Below are 22,443 nucleotides of genomic sequence, written 5' to 3' on the forward strand. Positions count from 1 at the left end.
TGCTCTTGATTTCTCTGTTTGAAACTTCCACTTGTCCACTAGTTTGAGGGTGATATGGTGTGGCTACCTTGTGTTGTACGCCGTTCTTCTTCAATAGACCTGCAAAGATCTTGTTGATGAAGTTACTACCCCCAACACTGATGATTATGCGTGGTACCCCAAATCTTGGAAAGATTATGGTTTTGAGCATCTTAGTCACCACCTTTGCGTCGTTTGTGGGACTGGCAATTGCTTCCACCCACTTAGAAACGTAGTCGACTGCTACCAAGATGTACTCGTTCTTGAAGGATGGTGGGAATGGTCCCATGAAGTCGATTCCCCAACAATTGAATACTTCAACCTCCAAGATGAAGTTCTGAGACATCTCATTCCGTTTACTGATATTCCCTTGTCGCTGGCATGAGTCGTATCTAGAGATGTAGGAATGGGCATCTTGGAACATTGTTGGCCACCAAAACCGGCTTGAGGATCTTAGACACGGTTTTAAATGTCGTAAAGTGCCCTGCATAAGAGGAACCATGACAGTGATAGAGGATTCCTGGAATCTCGGACTCAGATACACATCGTCGGAATACTCCATCCTTGCAGCTTCGGTACAGATAGGGTTCATCCCAATAGTAGTGCCTTGCTCCTCTTAGAAATTTCTGTTTATCATTGCCAGTGAATTTGACAGGTTCTTTTTCAGCACCCAAATAGTTGGCGATCTCAGCAAACCATGGAAGATTAGGAAATTGCTTTTGGATCGCACAGAAAGTGTTCCAGAACACTGGAGCAAACTGGATGGAGCGGTTGTTCTGCGACGCTTCCCAGACTGATCGAGTAGACGTGCTCGACTGGAAGGGTGTCATCAAGTGTTGTGTCTTCATCTATTTTCATTCTGGAGAGGTGATATGCAACGCCATTCTCAATGCCCTTTTTGTCCTTGATTTCTAGGTCAAATTCCTGGAGCAGTAAGATCCATCGGAGTAGCCTTGGTTTCACATCCTTCTTCGTCAGCAAATACCTCAATGCTGCATGATCCGTGTGCACTATCACCTTGGAGCCAACTAGGTAGGATCTGAACTTTTCAAAGGGATAAACAATTGCTAGAAGTTCATTTTATGTAGTTGCATAGCAACATTGAGCTTTGTCTAGTGTCCTGCTCGCGTAATAGATCACATGAAGCTTCTTATCTTTTCGTTGGCCTAGCACAGCTCCAACCGCAAAATCGCTTGCGTCTGTCATGATCTTGAAGGGGAGCTCCCAGTCCGGTGGTTGCACGATGGGTGCGCTGACTAGAGCTCCTTTGATCGTGTGGAAGGCTGACAAACAATCGCTATCGAACTCAAATCTTGTCTCCTTGTAGAGCAGGCGAGTGAGTGGTCTTGCGATTTTGGAGAAGTCCTTGATGAATCTTCTGTAAAAGCCAGCATGTCCGAGGAAACTCCTGATTCCTTTGACGGAGTTTGGAGGTTGTAGGCTCATCATCACTTCTATCTTTGCTTTGTCCACTTCGATCCCCTTTTCTGAGATTTTGTGACCGAGTACAATTCCATCTCGCACCATGAAGTGACACTTCTCCCAATTTAAAACGAGATGCTTTTCCTCACAACGCTGAAGGACCCTGCACATATTTGACAAACAGACAGAAAAGGAGTTCCCATAGACGCTAAAGTCTTCCATGAAAACTTCCATTCTGTCCTCAATTAGGTCAGTGAAAATAGACATCATACACCGCTGGAATGTCGCAGGGGCGTAGCATAGCCCAAACGGCATTCTCCTGTAGGCAAAGGTTCCGTAGGGACATGTGAAAGTTGTCTTCTCCTTATCATCTCGGTGAATGAGAATCTGAAAGAAACCTGAATAACCATCTAAAAAGAAGTAGTATGGATGGTTAGCCAATCTCTCAAGCATTTGATCAATGAATGGAAGTGGGAAGTGATCCTTTCGTGTGGCCGTATTTAGTTTTCGAAAATCAATACACATACGGTGGCCAGTTACTGTCCTAGTAGGTATCAATTCATTCTTTTCATTAGAAACCACAGTAATCTCACCTTTCTTAGGAACTACATGAACAGGACTAACCCACTTACTATCAGAAATCGCATAAATTACACCAGCTTCTAGAAGTTTCATTATCTCTTTCTTGACAACATCTTTTAGATTAGGGTTTAACCGCCTCTGATGTTCTACAGAATTCATCGATTCATCTTCTAGGTGTATTCTATGCATGCATAAATCAGGTGAAATACCGGAAATATCATCTAACGAATATCTTATTACCTTGCGGTGTTTTCTCAATTCACACAATAGTTTAGTAGTTTACACATTATTAAGCTCGGAGTTCACGATAACATGGTATGTTGAATTAGGTCCAAGAAACGCATGCATGAGTCCCTCTGGAAGGGACTTTAATTCGATCTTTGGAGCCTTGAGTTCGCTCCAGGAATCATTGAGTAAGCTGGTTGGTTTGTTCGGCTTTTTAGGAGCAGTTGCTCCTTCTGGTGAATTCTGATTTCTCGTTTTCCCCAGACTTAGAAAAGCGACCGTCTTCTCAATGTTTTCATTCAAGTCTAGCATCTTTTCATACCCATCAGCATCAACGTTGCACGTGTTCTGCTAAGACTCTACTCGTATCAGAACTACTTCCAAAGGATCATCTACGAGGATTTCTTCGATCATCCCTTGTTGAGGGGTCAAGGCGGCGTTCTCGTCGTTAATCGTGAAGTTCTGACCATCCAGCATAGGTCGTTTGAGTAGCTCGTCCATCTTAAACTTCATCACAATATTTCCCAGCTGGAGATCGATCCTTCCGTTGCGGACATCAATGATTGCACCAGTTGTGCATAGGAAAGGTCGGCCCAGAATGAGAGGGTCTTTCGGTTCATCTTCAAGCTCCAGAACCACGAAATCTGCTGGAACAGTGGTGTCACTAATTTAAACTTGCAGGTCTTCAAGAACACCTACTGGCAACTTGACTGATCTGTCTGCGAACACCAATGAAGTCCTGGTTGGTTTGAAATTGGTTAGTCTCATGCGTTTTGCAACTGAGTAGGGCATGAGATTCACACTGGAACCTAGGTCGCATAAAGAGCAAGCGAAGACTATTTTCCCAATCTGAACCGATAGGACAAATTTACCAGGATCTTCCAATTTCCATACTGTTCTGTTTTGAAGGACTGTGCTGCATTCTTTCGAGACCATCATGATGTCACTGTCTGCAGAGGTCTTCCCGGATATCAACCTTTTCACAAGACTGCGCATTGAAGGAATCATCTGAATAGCATCCATGAGAGATAACTTAACATTCAACTCATCTAGCATCTTCTTGCACTTCATCTCTTCGCAATCTTTGCGTGATTTCTTAGCAGGGACTGGGTAAGGAACTTTTGGAGTGTAGACGCGAGTGGTAACAGGCTGATCTTGCGTCGTGGGAGCTACTGGTTCTGCGACTGATGGCTGTTCCGGTTCATGTTCGTCGTCGTGGACATCCTCAAGCGGAGGTTGTTCTCCCTCTTTCTGTTTTCCCTTCTCTTGAGCAGTGAGCTTCTTGGAGACAGGATCTGATAGATGTCTTCCACTTCTTAGTTCGACTGCGTTACAGTCCTTGGGATTCTTGTATGTTTTCCCTGGAAGTGTTCCCTGCTGCCTTTTTATTGTTTCAGCAGTTTGAGCTATCTGAACGTCCATCTGCCTTATGTGGCTTGCTACAACATCGTATTTGGAATTCAATTCCATGAACATGTTGTCCATCCGAGTGTTTATCTCGGTTGTAACCTGGTTTAGTGCTTTTCCTTGAATCTGTTGACCTTGCAGAAGTTGTTGCATCATTCCCTTCAGCTCATCTGGCGGACCGCACGCGGTTGTAGGAGCAGCCTGCGGATTATTCTGTCGGTTCTGAAATTGATTATGTGCCTGGCTGAGGATGAACATCTTCCCATTCTGATTCTGATTCTGATTCTGAAGGTATGGCTTCTGATATCCAGTGTTTTGGAACTGATTTCCCTGAGGTCTGTCGTTGGGGTTGTCTGGGTTGGTCTTGTATGAGAACAGATGCGGGTTATTTCTCACATTAGGGTTTGGACGGTAATTATTGAACTGCCAACCCTGCCCGTTAACGTAACTGACCTCTTGCTGATCTTCTTCCCATGTCTCGGTTTCTGCAGCAGCATCTGCAGTACCTGGTTCCAGATTCGTTTCTTACATGACATAGATCTGATTCTGATTGTTCTTGAGCAGCAGATCGACCTTAGCGGCGAGGTCATCAATCTTCCTAGTGTCCATGTTGTTCACCTTCTTGGAACGGTCAGTCTCCTCGTTTTTGTTGGACGAACTAGCTGTCATGTTCTCTATTAGCGCGGGAGCTCCTTATGTGGTTTGAGTCATGAAATCTCCATTGCTCGCTGCGTTTAGAGCATTGCGGAACTCCCATTCTACACCATCGTAGAAGATTCCTAGAACATGGTCATCGTCGAACCCGTGATGAGGACACTCTCTGAGGGTATCATTGAACCATTCCCACGCTTCATTGAAAGGTTCATTAGCGAGTTGTTTGAAGGAGGAGATCTTGTTCCTTAGGGCAGCTGTTTTGGCTTTCGTGTAGAAGTGGCCCAAGAAAGCTGCTCTAACCTGTTCCCAAGAAGTTAGGGAACCTGTAGGTAATGACTTAAGCCATCATGAAGCCTTGTACGCTAGAGAGAATGGAAACATCATGCATTTGATGTAGTCGGGTGGGACGCCGTTTGTACAAGTGAAACTGCATATCTCTTCAAAAGCTTCAATGTGTTCCATTGGTATCTCAGCTGACAGTCCATGGAACATCTTTCTCTAGACAATATTTGTCATGCCGGGTTTTATCTCAAAGTCTGCCCTTTGACATGGTGGTGGGGCGATAGCAGCGCGCGTAGCAAGGATATTACGCGGTAGGTTTCTCTCACCAATTGGGACATGTGGTTCCCACTGCGCAGCCAGTTGCTGCGCTGCCATTGTTTGCTGCAACTCTTGCATCTGTTGCATCTGCTGCTGCATCTGTTGCATAGAAGCGGCCATTTGTTCTGGAGTGCCAAAGTCGGCCATTGTTGCAGTAATTGATTTTTGTTGACGGTTGGTTCTTTCTAAGCTTGCGAGTTCCTGATTTGTAAGCGATATTAAGTTCCCTTGTGTATTGCTCCGAGTATGTTTACTGGTCATGCACTTGGGTCATTCGCTGCAAAAGAGGGTTAAACAAGTTAGAGGTTTTAGACTAAATAAATAACCGAAAAATAAAGGTAAAAAGCTGGTCTCCGTCGCAACGGCGCCAAAACTTGATACACTAAAATTGGATCTTTGTCTACTGTCAAGTTAACACTGTAGTTGTAATATCTTTAGATTCAATTCCAGAGGACCAGTTCACACTTTATCTTTATGGGATCAAAATTTAGCTAAAACGAAGTGGGCGTTTTCAACGTTTTCAAAAAAGTAAATAACGTAAGAACAAGTAACATGATTAGGTTGTTTTGAATTGATTTAAAGGCGCTAGTCTAGGGTTTCTTCTTTAGGTATGGAAATCGCATGCCAAGCAATTATTCAAGTCCAGTTTATAACAAGTGTTGGGGAAAAATACCCCGGTATCATTTCCTCCAGCCTCCAGGCAGGACCCAGACCCTCGGGTCCCCGATAAAGGAACGCTCCAGGTACCCGCTAGAAGGAACCCCGAGTTCGGTCCCTGGAACCGAGCTCCCTTCCAAGAAATGGAAAACTTCTGATAAGGAGAACCTTCCATATTTCCGAATATGGAAGAGTTTAACCTAATGGAACCGACTCCCAGACGACTATATACAAGCTATTAAAACTCTAAAGCAAGGGATCGACTTCTCCAAAGCTTAGAGACCAAGACTAGACGGCTAGAATTAGGGTTCCTACTCAATACCTTGTAATCTTGCTTGTTCTATATAATAAAAGTCTCTTCAAGCCTATCTCTTTATTATCCTCTCAAAATCCTCACGAAATACATACAAAAACTCACCCGGTTTACCAGCCTATCCATCGTTCCGTAGTACTGACAAAGAGCCTACACAAAAATCCCCTAACAGTTTGGCGCTAGAAGGAGGGGAGTAATCTAACTACGTGATGGGGGCGGTGGATGAGTACGGCAAACCAACTGAAGCTGCTCAAACGACAGCTGAGCTTCAAAAGCTAATAGACGGCTTGCAAAGCCAAATCACTGACATACACCGAGCTCGGGAGACTACCGGAGAGAACCTCGACCTCTCTTCAGAAGTTCAAAATCTGAAGGAGAAACTTGACGAACACTCCAAACAGCTGAAGCAAAGCGCCGAGAAGCTAAGCCAGCTTCAGTCGGAGAACACTGTCCTCCGGGACCAGAATCAAGCCCTCAACGCAACATGCAACAAGAAGCGTCGTTTCAATACCTGAATTCGGCCCATGGGAAACCTGAACACTCCCAACTCCGGAGAGGGCACAACCGATACACCTCCTACGTTGGGAGTAGCTGGGGCAACTCCGGAAGGGACCGAGAATCCTCAAATCCACGACCTGGAAGAGAGCGATTCCGAGCCGGAACCCGGGAAGGAAGCACCCGAGAGGGCTGCGGCTATAGAGTCCTCCATAACCGCCTACCTGGAGCAGATTTTATCTAAGAGATTCGACACCATGCAGTCCATGGTAGAACGCATACCAGGAGTAGCTCCCCCAATCCGGAGGAGCAATCCATATTCCTACGCCGATACCCCTTTCGTGGAGGAAATCGCCTCAGTCGAGATGCCTAGAAATTTTTCCTTCCCCAGCATCAAGATGTATGACGGTACTGGCGACCCCGACGATCACATCACGCAGTACAAGCAAAGGATGTTGGCGGTTGCACTCCCTAAGGAGTCCCGCGAAGCCACGATGTGCAAAGGGTTCGGTTCCACTCTGACCGGACCTGCCTTGCAATGGTACATCAATCTCCCCACCAGGTCCATATCATCCTTCGCAGGCCTGAGCGACAAATTCGTGGAGCAATTCGCAAGCAGTAGGAGCCTGGAGAAGACTTTAGATGGTCTCTACGAGATCCCCCAGCATCGAGTGGAACCCCTGCGAGGCTACATAGCCCGCTTCAACCAGGAGAAAGTGGTGGTCCCCGAATGCAGCATCCCTACCGCGATCTCTGCCTTCAAAAGAGGTCTACTTCCAGATGGGGGGCTATACAAAGAGTTGACCATGTACCCTTGCAAGACCATGGAAGATGTGTTGTCCCGAGCCTGGGCGCAGGTGAAGTGGGAGGAAGATGTGGCTAGCCGTGCCAAGGCTCAGCCAAAGCAGGACCAAAGGACAGCCCGATCAGATCGAGGAGACCGAGAGGAAAGATCCTCCCAGAAAGGATCCAAAGACTCTGGTAGTAGGAACTGGGGCAGGTTCCAGTACCGGCCTCAAGAGAAGGAAGAAGGGATGTCGGTATCTACCTGGCCCGATATCTCCCATCTCTCAGTATCAACACCAGAGCTAGTCAACGCACTGAGACAGATGGGCCAACAGGTTAGGTGGCCTCCAAAGATGAAAGCACCTGACTCGTTCCGGAACCCGGAACTTTGGTGCGACTTCCATCGCGATCATGGCCACAAAACCAAAGACTGCATCGCCTTGAGGATCGAGGTCAATGAACTACTCCAAAAGGGGCATCTCCGAGAATTCCTCTCAGAGAAAGCCAAGGCCCACCTCAGTAAAGAGACTGCAGGGAAACCCAAAGGAGCTGCACCAACTTCACCACCTCGCCAAGATCAGGTGATCCAAGTCATATCCGGAGGTTCGGAAGTTTGGAAGTAAGCGGAGTGAGCCACGCAGCCGCAAAGAAAAGCACCTGTAACGCTAAGCATGGTCTGGAAACGACCCAACCGAAGCGCCTACCTCTAGGCACCGACGAGATAAGCTTCACAGCTAAGGAGCAAGAGAAGATCCTAGCTCCCTACCATGATGCTCTGGTTATCTCTCTCACCGTAGCAAACTGCTTGGTGAAAAGAATACTAGTAGGCAACGGCAGCTCCAGCAACAATATCTTTCAGACGGCATACCAAGATCTAGGGCTGGAGGAGAGCACCCTGACGCGCAAGGTAACACCACTCATCGGGTTCAGCGGCGAGGTCAAGCAAACTGCCAAAGAGGCTATCCTCCCAGTATACGCTGAAGGGGTCAACATGTCTATCAAATTCCTGGTCGTAGATTGCCAATCGGCATATAACATGATCTTGGGACGACCATGGATTCACGCCATGGGAGCAGTCCCTTTAACCCTTCATCATATGGTGAAGTTCTCTACACCCTGGGGCATCAGAATAATCAGGGGAGACCAGGAGAACTCTCGGTCCTGCTACCAGACCACCCTGAAGGGGAAGACCAAGATCTTATAGCAATTACAGAGAATACCTCGGACCCCGCAAACCCAGGGATCAGAGGTCAATGATACAAGTAATTGGGGGTCGTTCCGGAGAAGGCGGACCCTGAATCATTCCAAGAACCCGAGGAATCCTCAGAGAACCTATGTCGACCGCTCCGCATGGTCTCCCCCGAAGCCCTTCAAAGTCGCATCTGCTTGCAAGCCCTGGTCCTCGCAGGACCCTCGTCCCCCGCCTCACATAGACAAGATCACCGAAAACCTTATCAGGTATCAGCCAGTGGTCTCGCGGATAAACAAGTGGGGCACGAGTACTTCAAGGGGACCTCCTCAGAGGGTATATCGGACGGCTCCGGAGCAAAGGGCGCCTCGCAAACGCAGGATGGAGACACTTAGCCAGGCAGGAGGCCTCCGAACCTAGTTGCTCCGGTGGATGAATGAGACTACACGTTTCATGGAAATGCTAAAAACCTTCATCAACAAGAGATAGTGGTCCCCGAACACTAAGGTCCGGGGCATGAAACGAGTCTCGACCGCGGTCCCTAGACCCAAGAAAGAGGCTGAACCCCGCAGAAGAAGGAGGAACCCTCCGGCAAGGACGCTCGTCCCAAAAGCAAGTCAAACCCTGCGGGGTACCTCGCAAGCTGATATTTTGTACGGTCTCTGGACCATGATTTCTATGAATTATTTTATCTATTATTTAAGCATTATGTTTTCCTACTCCTATGTACGCTGAAACGTCTCCGGACAAAGCTTATATAGTAAAATAGTTCCGACTATAAAAGAGTAGTAGGAATGCCATAATACTTAAAGGGGCAAACAAGCTGGATCAGGTCCAAGAGACCTTCGATCCTGGCCAACCCTTAATGACAAGTGGTACGACCACGAAAAAACAAAACGGATATAAGGCATAAGGTAGGAATGGGTCTGCGCAAGCCCGAGTATGCTGTCAATACTACCTAAAACCCATGTATAGCCTCAGGTATATTGGGGTCCCAAACAAAAATACCAAAAATATGAAAGTACATGTATTAAAACGCTACGTGCTAGAATAATACAGGGGACACGAGGTATAATTGCCCTTGAGCAAGTGCAAAAGTCCGGGAGCACCACATAATATTCTACTTCTCCAGACGTGGAAAGTAGCAAAGCCTGGCACTTGGGTTTTCACCCACACCAGCACCCTCTAAAGTCTGATAGTGGCTTTCTGCAGAAAGCAGCATGCAGCACGGGAATTCGATAGTGACCAGCTTCCGAGCGGTAGAATGCGATACCCCAACAGGTACCGAGAGTGGCCTCACCTAGGGTGGCAGAATGCGGTCCCTTTAAAACCTTAATTCTGGGTTCTGAGAAAGAACTCCGGGCTCAGACAGGCCTCAGGGCAAAGAACTCATTGGTTCCCTAAAAAGACTCCAGGGTCCAAAGACCACGTGTCCAACTCAAGACCTCAGGGTCCAGAACCCACGGGTCCCCTAAGAAGAGACCCCCGGGTCCCAAGATTATTAAAATTCTCCAACCGACCCCAGGGTCCCCAGAGTAGATCCAGTCGTACGAGACCCACGAGGTCTGATCATTGCAAGGTCCAAAGGTTCCAAGGAACCTTAACACCCGGGGTCCATGGGCCCTCCGACAACCATAACATCTAGAGCCCATGCGGCCCAGGTCCTGTAAGAGACCCTCAAGCAATCAACGCTTAGCTCACTTGAGCAGTATTCACCAGCTCTCCAATCCTGACTAATGAGTCAAGCTTCAAGATCCCAGGGTCACTCAAACAACCTACAAACTTCCGAAAGATTGTTGGAAATCACAGAGCTAAAGATCCCAAAGACGAAGGACAAGCAAGCAAACGAAAAATGCAAATCCGGAAAGCATAAATCAAAAGGCCACAACAGGGCCATCGTTTGAAACAGCAAAATAAAAAGGCACAAAGGCCTGGTCGAGAGTTTTAAAGCCTTCACCAACGGCAGTTACAAAATAAAACACCTCTGCGGGGTCAGGAGTACGAACAACAAAATATCGAGATCAGTTGGCAGGAGGGTCGTCAGCAGCGGGCTCCGGCGTCTTTTTCACTTCCTCGTCACCAGGGACCTGAGGCTCATATTCAAAGGAGGGAGCTGGGAGTCCTAGAAGCTCTGCTTCGGTGATCTTCACCGTCTTGTACTGCTCTAGGGTATTCACAGGATCCCAGCTATCGGTCTGACCACAAAGCCACTCCCGCATCAGCTCCCATCGAGCCACGACCTTGGCACCATTCACAGCCATGGCCTTCTCGGCCTCAAAGGTTTCTGCGGCATACTTCAGATCGTTCAGCCCTCCTCCCTATTCTTCATTTGGCTCCTCAGACAAACGTTCTCTGTTGCCGCAACCTCCCCTGCTTCCTATTGGTTCCTCACCTTGAGCCTCAACGCCTTGATCTCCTTGTCCTTGGCTATAGAAGCATCTTTTTCCTCGCGCAGCTAGGAGGCCAGAGTATCCATCTCAACATTTGTAGAAGCTACACCTTCCGTCCTCTCCCCGAGATGGTATAGTTGAGACGCCACCTACGCATAAGCTCTGATCAGCAGCCGGAACCAAAAGACCAAAGAATCGTATGAGGTATTACCTGAAGCAAGTCACCCTGAAGCGACTGAATAGCCATGGAAGAATCTTCTTCCGATGCCAGAAGCACCGGAGTCGAAGGGAACACCTTCGCGTTGAGGTTGGTGAGCACTGTGGCCCAGTCATAAGGGGCAGAGGGAGAAACTTTAGGAGAAGAGCCTGACGCCTTGGATTTCTTCTTGGAAGAGGAAGGAGCTGCAGCAGCAACCGCCTGACGTTTCCTACTCCTGATAATCTGCACCTCGTCATCGTCTTTGGTAGGAGAAACTCGCTTGGGGGCAGCTTTCCTTGCGGACATCACCTCAAGGGCCTTCTTGTACTCTGCCAGAGCCTCGTCACCCTTGGATCCTGACATCTCACCTAGCACATGAAAGTAGATCAAGTCAGCAACTATAAGAAAAGGTATGGAAGAAAGTGGAAAGCTTACCCCAGATACTGCAACGCTTTAGTGCTGCTTTGCTCACGAGAAAAGGAATCTGACGTCGCTCGAGAGGAAGCTTCAACACCTGCTCGATGGTATCCTTCCCCGAAGAATAGTCAACACGAGGCAAATCTGCATCAAAAGGACAAAAACTCGTTAGTATCCTAGTATCTAGATAACCTTCTTGGTTCCTACGACTAGCCTACCCTCCAATCGCCAAATAGAGGAAAAGCCCGGGAGGTGCATAAAGGCAAATTTTTCCGTCCAGTTTCCTCAAAGGCCGGAAGCCGTTTTCTCTCCTTCTTGAGAATTTCCCGAACTGGGGGCTCCTTGCCTCGAGGATGAAGGTGATACCTCCACTCTGCGCCACCTAGAGGAGAGACAGAGTAAGAAAACAGGACCTCAGCCACTCCAATCACAAGTCCGTTGAGGTCACCTAAATTATGCAGATCTATTAAAGTCCTCCAAGCCGAAGGGTTTAGTTGACCTGGGGAAATCCCTAGGGTTTCGGACATCTTAGCTACCAATGAGGGAATTTGATCCCTGAACCCATACGCGAAGTAACCCTCGTAGACAGGAACCTCATCCACACCGAAATCAGAAACCCTGTCTTCTGGATCAGGTACTCGAACAGCAACATCATCAGGGAGCTCGTACTTCTTCCTCCAAACCGCGACCTCCTCAGTCCCTCTCACCGAAGGAGGGCCAATCGGAGGATATCAGCTCCCCCTACCGGTGAAGCTCTCTTAGCAACGATAGCTTTGGGATTTTTCATTTTGGCGGTCAGATCCAGAGAAGAATCAGAAGAATCCATAGATTCCGTCGAAGCAACCCTCGATCTACTAGATCTAACTCTACTACCTATGGAAGAAGAATCTGGAGAGAGACCCGACTCAGTCCTCATCTCAAGAGCGGAAAGAAAAAATGATCTAAAAGTAGGCGAAAGAGAAGAAGAAGTTACCTGCAGAATGAGGACCCAAGTCGAGATATGGAGATCGCAAGAAATCTTCGAGAGGGAGAGAAAAGGAAACTAAAGGAATCAGGAGGAGGAATCGGAGGGGTAGAATCGAAAACCCTAGAAACACTTTACCCGCGTCGGGGGAAAGACCACGCGTGAATACGAATCTCGAGACAAACATCGAAGAGCTCCCCCTTTTCCCGCCAAACTTTTGGACCAAAATACGGGGACCGTAAGGGTGCCCCTTACTATTTCCCCAGCTCGGGGAATCTCACCCTTAAGAAGCCTCGGTCCTCTCCAATAGGAACTCTCTCATTTGCAGAGTCGAAGCATCGACTCCGTAGCACTCCCGCCTTTCCTCAAAGCAAAGGATCATAGCCTCAAAGATCCCTGGATTCTCCCAGCAAGAACTCTCTCCAGCCCGCGCGCGGTTCAAAATCCAGAGCTCCAGCCTCGTCATCTCCAGAAGATAAGAGAAACTACTACTAGACTCCGGTCAAACACGAAGGAGTCGATCCTCACCTGGGTTCAGAATGAGTTCCGGCTTGAGTGGAACCCAGGATAGCAAGATCAATGGAACGGGTCTTGCCTAAGGGGAGCCTGCTGAGAATGAGAAACCTTAGTTAACTTGAGTGCACAGGTTATTCCCCGACTTCGACGACGAAATCGAGAAATAAGAGGCAAACTGTTGGGGAAAAATACTCCGGTATCATTTCCTCCAGCCTTCAGGCAGGACCCAGATCCTCGGGTCCCCGATAAGGGAAGGCTCCAGGTCCCCGCTAGAAGGAACCCCGAGTTCGGTCCCTGGAACCGAGCTCCCTTCCAAGAAATAGAAAACTTCCGATAAGGAGAACCTTCCATATTTCCGAATATGGAAGAGTTTAACCTAATGGAACCGACTCCCAGACGACTATATAAGAGCTACTAAAACCCTAAAGCAAGGGATCGACTTTTCCAAGACTTAGAGACCAAGACTAGACGGCTAGAATTAGGGTTCCTACTCAATACCTTGTAATCTTGCTTGTTCTATCTAATAAAAGTCTCTTCAAGCCTATCTCTTTATTATCCTCTCAAAATCCTCACGAAATACATACAAAAACTCACCCGGTTTACCAGCCTATCCATCGTTCCGTAGTACTCACAAAGAGCCTACACAAAAATCCCCTAACAACAAGTCTAAACTCGAATCACTCAGGTTGAATAAACCCACTCTCGTGGTATTGATTCCTTTGCAAATTGGTCTTGATGCCTAAACTCTCGTTTGGATCAAGATGTGATAGCAAGCTTTAGAGATCAAGTCCGATATGTTCACGATACACCTTAATATCTACTCTCGCTGACTAGGGATGCAAAGCTCATTCAAATCATATCAAGTTATCAATTAACGGCTAGCTATATTGATTAACCCTAATTCATGCACTAAGTGATCGGTTCAATGCAAGCAATAAGAACAGATATGAATGTAGACAATCTTTAGATGACTTATTTATGCTTCAGCTTACGAATCCAAAACCCTAGAACCCTAAACTAACTCGGTGACTACTCAGACATAACACAAGAACAGAGAAGCATGATTTCTGAATAATACTGCATATAATAGATCAAAGAAATCAGAGGGTTCAGGATAATCTTCTCTATGAGATAGATGAGGCCTTCTCCCTTACAAGTAGCAAATCGCTAAAATCAAAGCTCTCACAGGTCTTTTCTTGCGTAAAAACTAAGGTAGGTCTAAAATAATAAATAGGAGACTGTATATACGGGAGCCACATGCGGCTATAGGAAAGAAATAGGAAATCTAGGGCAAATCCCGAAATATTTGGAAACTTTTTTTTTTATCTCTGTCGCTGGAGCAGGCAGTCAGGCTGCTCCGGTCGACTGTTCTGCGCGAAAGACTCCAATTCATACTTTTTTCTCTTCTTTTCTTTTAGCTGGGCCATTTCTCATCCAATGCAACTCTAGACATGTTATGACTCGAAAAGGGACTAAAAAAACTCGATAAAACCTTGAAAACTATTAGTAAGACATACATATAATGTGCCAAAAACACATTATATCAATATCGTGTAAAGATCTCTGATGTGTATGTGTCTCCAGCATTACATGTCATATGGCACGCACGGAGACATGGCCGGCTGAATAGAGGAGACAAATTGTGTGATCCTCCCGGACCCAAGCATGTATCCTCCATATATTAATAATTAAAGAACCCAATCTTTTATAAATCTATATTTTTATTAAAAAAATATAATAAATTAAATTGAAAAAAGCCCAAAAAATATTTTGTATATATATAGTTTTATTTTCATCAAAAAATATACACAGTATTACTGATTAAATTTTAAAAATATTTTCAACATTAGATAAATATAAATATTAAAAGGTACAAAATAATTTCGCAGCTAGGACCCTGCGGTGATGAAGGAATGTACATGGACAACCTAATCTCGCGATAGTAACAAGAGTGTTGGACAATAACCCTTTAGCTGCCGCCTTAGAGCACTTCCAATGGGGTTCTACCCATTGGAGTTTTAAAAATGAATATGTGTGTATGTATATATTGTATATGTGTATGTAGTTGTGGGGTCCACTAAATAGTGTAGAATCCCTACCCAAATGTTCTAAAAACAAAACTTTTAAAACCTTTGGATAGGGGTTTTACACTATTTAGTGGATCCCACAACTACATACACATATACAATATATACATATACATATATTCATTTTTAGAACTCCAATTGGTAGAACCGTCTATTGGAGGTACTCTTATAGCTGCAACCATCCGTTGCTTGTTTATAAAGACATCATCAGATAAAAACTGAAAGATTATTTAGAGTATATCAAAAACTGACAATTGTTAGTGTAATGTACCTATAATGGTTTGTCGGCAACAAGAAACTCACCATGGCGTGGCCGAGACCCAAAACATTCCACTCCTCGTCGTCTTCGTCTTAATCTCCAATCCTCTTGATTTCTCTTTCATCCATATCATCCAACCAACTCCAGTCTCTGTCGCCAACGTTCCTAGAAACCACGAGACCCAGTTGCCTCTTTTCAGCAACTGTATTAAGGATTAGTATTAATGATGTCTAGCAACTTCTGGATGTAGATACTTCCACACTTGGTTCAATTCAACTGATTTCTACTCGTTTGGCTATACAATGTATTCTTTGGGTAATATTTTAGGCTATTAAAGTAATTGGGCTTCCAACCCCTCTGTACACTACCTAATTATAATTGGGCTGTATCATTTACTTTCTTTATTTAAATAGAAAGCAAGTTCTAAAAGCACTACAAAGTAAGACTAAAAATTATAATGAAACCTATACGATTTTGTATTGTTTTCTTTAGCCGAAGATTTGTTACATCTCAATATGTTTGAAGTCTGATAAAGGGAACCTGAGAAGAGCTGCGATTCCAGTAAGTCTATATATAAGAGTTTGCACAATAAAGAAAAGGAAAGAAAGGATAGAGAATCAAACACTCACGTTCCCCTGAAACATGCATTGACGAAGATATAAAGCATCTCGTGAATCTTTCACCGACTCAACCACATCCTCATACTTCTTCCTTGAATTGGCGTCAGAGTTCCTGGACAAAAAAAATTATAATGCCCATCACATTTTATTTGCAAGTTTACGTAATTTTATTAAAAAATCAGATAACTAGTATATCTTTTGAGTCTGGATATCTCAGTTACTGAAAAAGAATTTGAGTTGTTGGTATTTATGGTATACTTTTTCTTTTGGTTTTAAAATAGTTGATGTTTTGATTAAACCGTTGAAAGACACAAAAATTAAGATATATTTTTAAAAATAGCATTAGAAATATAAATTAAAACTAGTTCAGCCAATCATAAGAAAATTTATAAAGCATTATTGGTGACACAATTTTCATTAAAACTAAAATTGACAATAAAAAAATATCAAAACATGTATTGTGAAATATCAAAATTCTTCAAAACACCATCTGCTTTGAAACGGATAGAGTGTTTTTGAACAGATTGAGTATGTTGTTTGTTTAAAGTCAGTGACAAGGTAAAAATTTCCAAAAATAACGCAAAAGTCCACAGATAGATGGATATATTCCAAATAAAAAATCAAAGATGAGATATTTATTTTATCAAAGATGAGACATATCACTACAAGAAAACACATGCTTAACGAGGAAAAACAATCCTCGTAAATTTACGTCGATTTTACGAGAAACTTACGTGGAAAACTAATGTCATCGTTATTTTCTCGTAAAGTAACGACAAAAGCGTTTCGTCGTAAAGTGGATGTAATTTGACGAGTATTTTACGAGGAAATACTATTTCCTCGTAAATACGACGTAAACTTCGCGTGTTATTTACGAGGAAATAATTTACGTGTATTTAGCGAGGAAATTTTGAATCCACCAACTTTGTAGGTGTTACACGTTTTTTTTTTTGCCACCTAATTAATTTTCGTCGTAAATTCATAGAAAAATTACAACTACCAGATTCGAAATTTCCTATAAATATGGATGTTTGAACATCATTTTAAACACACCAACAACAAAAAACGTGAAAGAAAAAAAAATGGCTGGCTCCGGAACTATTTACGAGTTGCGGAAGTGGATGTATATGCATAGAGATGCTAACGGGAGAGTGACGAAAGAATACCTTGCGGGCCTGGAGACATTTATGCATCAAGCAGATTCAACACCGCTCGCCCAAGAAAGTGGTAAGATATTATGTCCTTGTCGGAAATGCAACAATTCGAAACTGGCAAACCGTGAAAATGTTTGGAAGCATTTAATAAATAGAGGTTTCACGCCAAATTACTATATCTGGTTTCAACATGGAGAAGGTTTTAATTATGATCAGAATGAAGCTAGTAGTAGTAATAGCAATTTTCAGGAAAAAGAACCGGTTGATCATCATTTGCATAATGAACATAGTTACCATCAGGAGGAGATGGTAGATTATGATAGGGTTCATGATATGGTAGCTGATGCATTCATAGCTCATGATGTAGATGAATAACCTAATATAGATGCAAAAAAGTTTTACGAAATGTTAAACGCGGCGAATCAACCACTTTACAGTGGGTGTAGAGAAGGTCTCTCTAAATTGTCGTTAGCTGCTAGAATGATGAATATTAAAACTGATCACAATCTACCTGAAAGTTGCATGAACGAATGGGCGGACTTGTTTAAAGAGTATTTGCTGGAAGACAATGTGTCTGCTGATTCTTATTATGAGATTCAGAAACTGGTTTATAGTCTTGGGTTACCTTCGGAGATGATAGATGTTTGCATCGACAACTGCATGATCTATTGGGGAGATGATGAGAAGCTAGAAGAATGTCGATTCTGCAAGAAGCCACGATTCAAGCCGCAAGGACGGGGACGTAATAGGGTACCATACCAAAGGATGTGGTACCTACCAATTACAGACAGATTGAAAAGATTGTATCAATCAGAGCAGACTGCTGGAAAGATGAGATGGCATGCCGAGCATACTCAGACGGATGGTAAGATGACTATCCATCAGATGCAAGAGCCTGGAAACATTTCAACAAAGTACATCCGGATTTCGCTAGCAATAGCCGGAATGTGTATCTCGGACTATGCACAGATGGATTTAGTCCGTTCGGAATGTCAGGGAGACAATATTCATTGTGGCCAGTCTTTCTTACACCATACAACCTGCCACCGGAGATGTGCATGCAACGAGAGTTGCTATTCTTGACCATATTAATACCTGGTCCAAACCATCCAAAAAGGTCCCTGGATGTTTTCCTACAACCACTGATAAAAGAGTTGAAGGATTTCTGGTCAACAGGGGTGAGGACGTATGACTGTTCAACGAAGACGAATTTTACGATGCGAGCGATGCTTTTGTGGACCATAAGTGATTTTCCTGCCTATGGGATGTTGTCTGGATGGACTACACATGGGAGATTAGCTTGTCCATATTGTAATGGAACGACAGATGCGTTTCAACTGAAGAATGGTAGGAAGACAAGTTGGTTTGATTGTCACCGTCAATTTCTTCCTATTGGCCATCCTTACCGAAGAAACAAGAATTAGTTTAGGCACAAAAAGGTTGTGAGAGACACTCCTCCTCCATATCTAACTGGAGAACAAATTGAAGCGCAAATCGACTACTACGGAGCTAACGAAATAGTTCGTTGGGGTGGTAATTGGCATGTCCCTCGTAATATGCCCGATTCTTACGGTGTTCATCACAACTGGCACAACAAGAGTATATTTTGGGAGTTGCCATATTGGAAGGATCTTCTTGTGCGCCATAACCTCGATGTGATGCATATAGAGAAGAATTTTTTTGAGAACATCATGAATACAATATTGAATGTCCCAGGGAAGACAAGAGACAACATAAAATCGAGGTTGGACTTGCCGGATATTTTCTCAAGAAGCGAGTTACATATTAAAAGCAAAGGACAAGTTCCCGTTCCGATATTCAGATTATCTTCAGAAAAAAAGTCGGTGTTGTTCAACTGGGTGGCATCAGAAGTGAAGTTCCCCGATGGGTATGTTTCGAATCTCTCTAGATGTGTTGAAAAGGGTCAAAAGTTCTCCGGGATGAAGAGTCATGATTGTCATGTCTTTATGCAACGACTACTGCCCTTTGCATTTGCAGAGCTACTTCCAACAAACGTACATGAAGCACTTACAGGTACGTAGTGTATTATATCACAATAATTTTATAATGGTCTAATTTGCAAAATAATATATGACTAACAATGTGTTTAATTTTTTTTTGAAATATAAAAGGCATTGGAGCATTTTTCAGGGATCTGAGCACACACACTCTTAAAGAAGAAGTTGGGGAACAGCTTCAGGAGAACATTCTCATCTTATTGTGCAACTTGGAGAAGATATTTCCTCCCAGATTTTTTAACGCCATGGAGCATCTAGCTATCCACCTCCCATATGAGGCATTGCTTCGTGGACCTGTACATTACGGATGGATGTATCAGTATGAGCGAGCCATAAAATATTTGAAGGGAAAAGCAAAGAACCTCGCCAAAGTTGAAGGTTCTATAATTGCTGGAAGTTTGACGGAAGAAGTTTCTCACTTCACATCGTACTACTTTGCGTCAAAAGTACGCGCCCGGAGAAGATCTCCAAGAAGATATGATGATGGTGGTGTTGCGCCAAAATATGCAGTTGCTGGTGTTCCAGACATCTTTAGCCAGATTGGGCGACTCGGTGGGAAGTCTAAAAAGGTTTGGTGGTCGAGTGAACAAGACGCTCATAGTGCACACACCTATATTCTACTCAATTGCGAGGATCCATTGATGCGTTATTTTGAAAGGTAACATATATGGACACTTCGAAACATATATAAGTATAATTAATTATATAATTGGTAGACAGCGGGCGACCAGTAACTATGGAATATGTGTGAAAGGGGAAACCGATTTCTACGGGATCTTGACGGAGATTATTGAAGTCGAATTTCCAGGGATACTGAAGCTGAAAAGCGTCCTCTTCAAATGTGAATGGTTCGACCCCGTCGTCAACAGAGGTGTTCGGTCTAATAAATTCGGTGTAGTTGATGTCAACGGTGGACGAAGGTACAACAAATTCGAGCCTTTCATCTTAGCTTCACAAGCAGGCCAAGTTAGCTTCCTTCCATAGCCTCGGATGACATATTCAGGTATAAATTGGTTAGCAGTGATCAAAGTTACACCTCGAGGACGAATCATCAGTGGAGAAGAACCACCATTGCATGAAGAACAGATAAATGAAGTCGAGGAACCTGAACAAGAAATTGATGACATCCTTCTCATTGATCCGCATAATCACGAGTACGAAGATCTTACCGATGATGCCACAGACGAAGCTGTTGAAGACGAGATTAATGAAAATGATGATGTTTCTAGTGATGACGAGAATATCGATGTATCCGATTGATGTATTTGATTTTGTGTAGTGTGTTTTATGAATAAGATGTGGGAGTTTGTTTCATGAATAAGGTAATGTGGGGTTTGTTTTATGAATAAAGTAATGTGGGGTTTGTTTAATGAATAGGTAATGTGGGAGTTTGTTTTATGAATAAGCAAATGTGGGAATATGGGGTTTGGGGTTTGGGGTTTCGGATTTTAGGGATTTAAACATAACACTCGTTAATTCCACGTAAGTAAAAATCATCGTAAATGACTCGTAAGCCAACGAGGAAATAATGACGAAATATGAAAATAAAGAACGCGCGGCTCGTTAATTCCACGTAAGAGCAAATCGTCGTAAACACCACGTAGGATGAAATCGTCATAAATACCACGTATGCTAAGCCAACGAGGAAATAACGACGAAATTTAAAAATAAAGATGGGGTTTGGAATATATGAAGTAGAAAATAAGGAATATGGGGTTTGGGGTTTGGTGTTTCGGATTTTAGGGATTTAAACATAACACTCGTTAATTCCACGTAAGTAGAAATCGTCGTAAAGACCACGTAGTGGGAATCGTCGTAAACACCACGTAATAGGAATCGTCGTAAACACCACGTAAAAAGAATCGTCGTAAACACCACGTAGGACGAAATCGTCGTAAATACCTCGTAGTGTAAAAACCAGAAAAAAAAAGAAAAAGAAGAAAGATACCAGATTCACATGTGGCAAGACTTCCAGCAATTATAATACGTAAGTCTCGCCCACATGAATTCTAATATCTTCTTCTTTTCCTTTTTTTCAAATATTTATAATTTGAATAGGATTTTGCTGAGGAGTGTGATTTGAGATAGGATGTGATTTGGGAGTTTGTGTGTGGTTTGAGAATGAGAGTTGTGGGTATATTTATAGGAAAGCGCGGCTCGCCAATTCCACGTAAGCAAAATCGTCGTTAATACCTCGTATATAAAAACACGGGCCTTTGTAATTCCTCGTATATAAAAACACGGGCCTTTGTAATTCCTCGCTATTTCCTCGTACAATAAAACACGGGCCTTTGTAACTGCTCGCTATTTCGTCATAAACTTACGAGGAATTTGCGACGATATGTAATCTTATATATACCCCCAAGCACTCACTCTTTCTTTCCTCTCTACTTCCTCTCCACTTCCTCTCCATTTCGTAGCAATGTTAAGCCTCTCTAATTCCTCTCTAATTTGGTTAGTTTAGGATAGATTAAGTGGTTAGTATAGGAAATTTACATAGGTTTACGGATTTTATGTTATTTAGTGTTGATTAGGTGGATAATGTTGGGAAATATACTGTTGATGTTAATTTTAAAAATTAAATTTTTTTCCCAGGTTCGAAAAGGAAGACTTACTGCCCATTACGGAGAGATGTTCGGTGAGCCGGGTAGTCGTTTAGACCCGGCCTCTTCTTCAGCTCCCGGTTCTTCGGGTCAGGAGACTGTCCCCGAGACTCAGTACACTCAGAGAGTCTCCGGGTCTACTTCTTCTAGTGCACCATCGGCTCCTCATGTGCCTTCCCCGATGGCTCATCCGATGATGCCTCCTCCTGTGCCTCCTCCGATGGCACCTCCGATGGCCGCCGATATTCATCCCGATTTGATGGTGCCTCCGAGTGCTCCTTTCTCGCAGTACACTGTAGAGGACATTCTCCGTCTGCCAGGCAGAGAAGGTTTACCAGTCATCGACCCCGACCTACCGGACGGAACTTTGTGGTATGTTGCATTAATTTTTTTTTTAATTCGTTTAAAATTCTTTTATAACATTAAAAAATAATTTATATTTTAAATTTGTATTTTCCAGGTGGGGGGTTGACAGATGTCTTGCATCGGACGTAACCGACACGATCAAAGGTTACTTCTCCATGGCACATCCGAACTGGAGTAAGACGCCTCACTACGTCAGAAAGACGTGGTTCAAAATTTACGCTGTAAGTTTCTATTAATTAATTATATATACTTTTATTTTTTCATGATTTATATATATACTTTCTAAAAAACTAATTGTTAATTTATTTTTTCCAACAGCAAAAATATAATTGGTCCTTGGGGATCACTGAGAGGGTGAGGAAGAAGTTTAACGCGAAGGCGAAAGTTCGCTTGTTGGACACGGTCTCCAACTGGAAGGGTGACTGGATCGTGAAAGGGTATGAGCGTGGCAAACCCGCTGAACTCACCACGGATGTGTGGGATGGTCTCATCCATTATTGGC

At 43.8% G+C, this 22,443-nt stretch overlaps 2 protein-coding genes and 1 non-coding gene across 3 annotated transcripts; 2 read left to right on the forward strand and 1 right to left on the reverse strand.

The window, feature by feature from the left end:
- Positions 1-4,453: 4,453 nt before the first annotated feature.
- Positions 4,454-4,560, forward strand: LOC125592148. The gene has a single exon (XR_007327997.1). It is a non-coding gene; the product is annotated as a small nucleolar RNA R71 (small nucleolar RNA).
- A 1,842-nt stretch (positions 4,561-6,402) lies between these two features.
- Positions 6,403-7,782, forward strand: LOC106412927. The gene has a single exon (XM_013853796.1). It carries the CDS (start codon positions 6,403-6,405, stop codon positions 7,780-7,782), a length of 1,380 nt encoding a protein of 459 aa, XP_013709250.1.
- A 2,417-nt stretch (positions 7,783-10,199) lies between these two features.
- LOC125591477 lies at positions 10,200-14,860 on the reverse strand. The gene is made up of 3 exons (XM_048765795.1): positions 11,373-14,860; positions 10,950-11,305; positions 10,200-10,887 (listed from the first exon to the last, which is right to left on the reverse strand). Exons 2-3 carry the CDS (start codon positions 11,298-11,300, stop codon positions 10,804-10,806), a joined length of 435 nt encoding a protein of 144 aa, XP_048621752.1. The 5' UTR covers positions 11,301-11,305; positions 11,373-14,860; the 3' UTR covers positions 10,200-10,803.
- Between the last annotated feature and the right edge of the window lie 7,583 nt (positions 14,861-22,443).

The sequence above is a fragment of the Brassica napus genome, chromosome C8 (assembly GCF_020379485.1).
Source record: "Brassica napus cultivar Da-Ae chromosome C8, Da-Ae, whole genome shotgun sequence".
Classification (NCBI taxonomy): Eukaryota; Viridiplantae; Streptophyta; class Magnoliopsida; order Brassicales; family Brassicaceae; genus Brassica; species Brassica napus.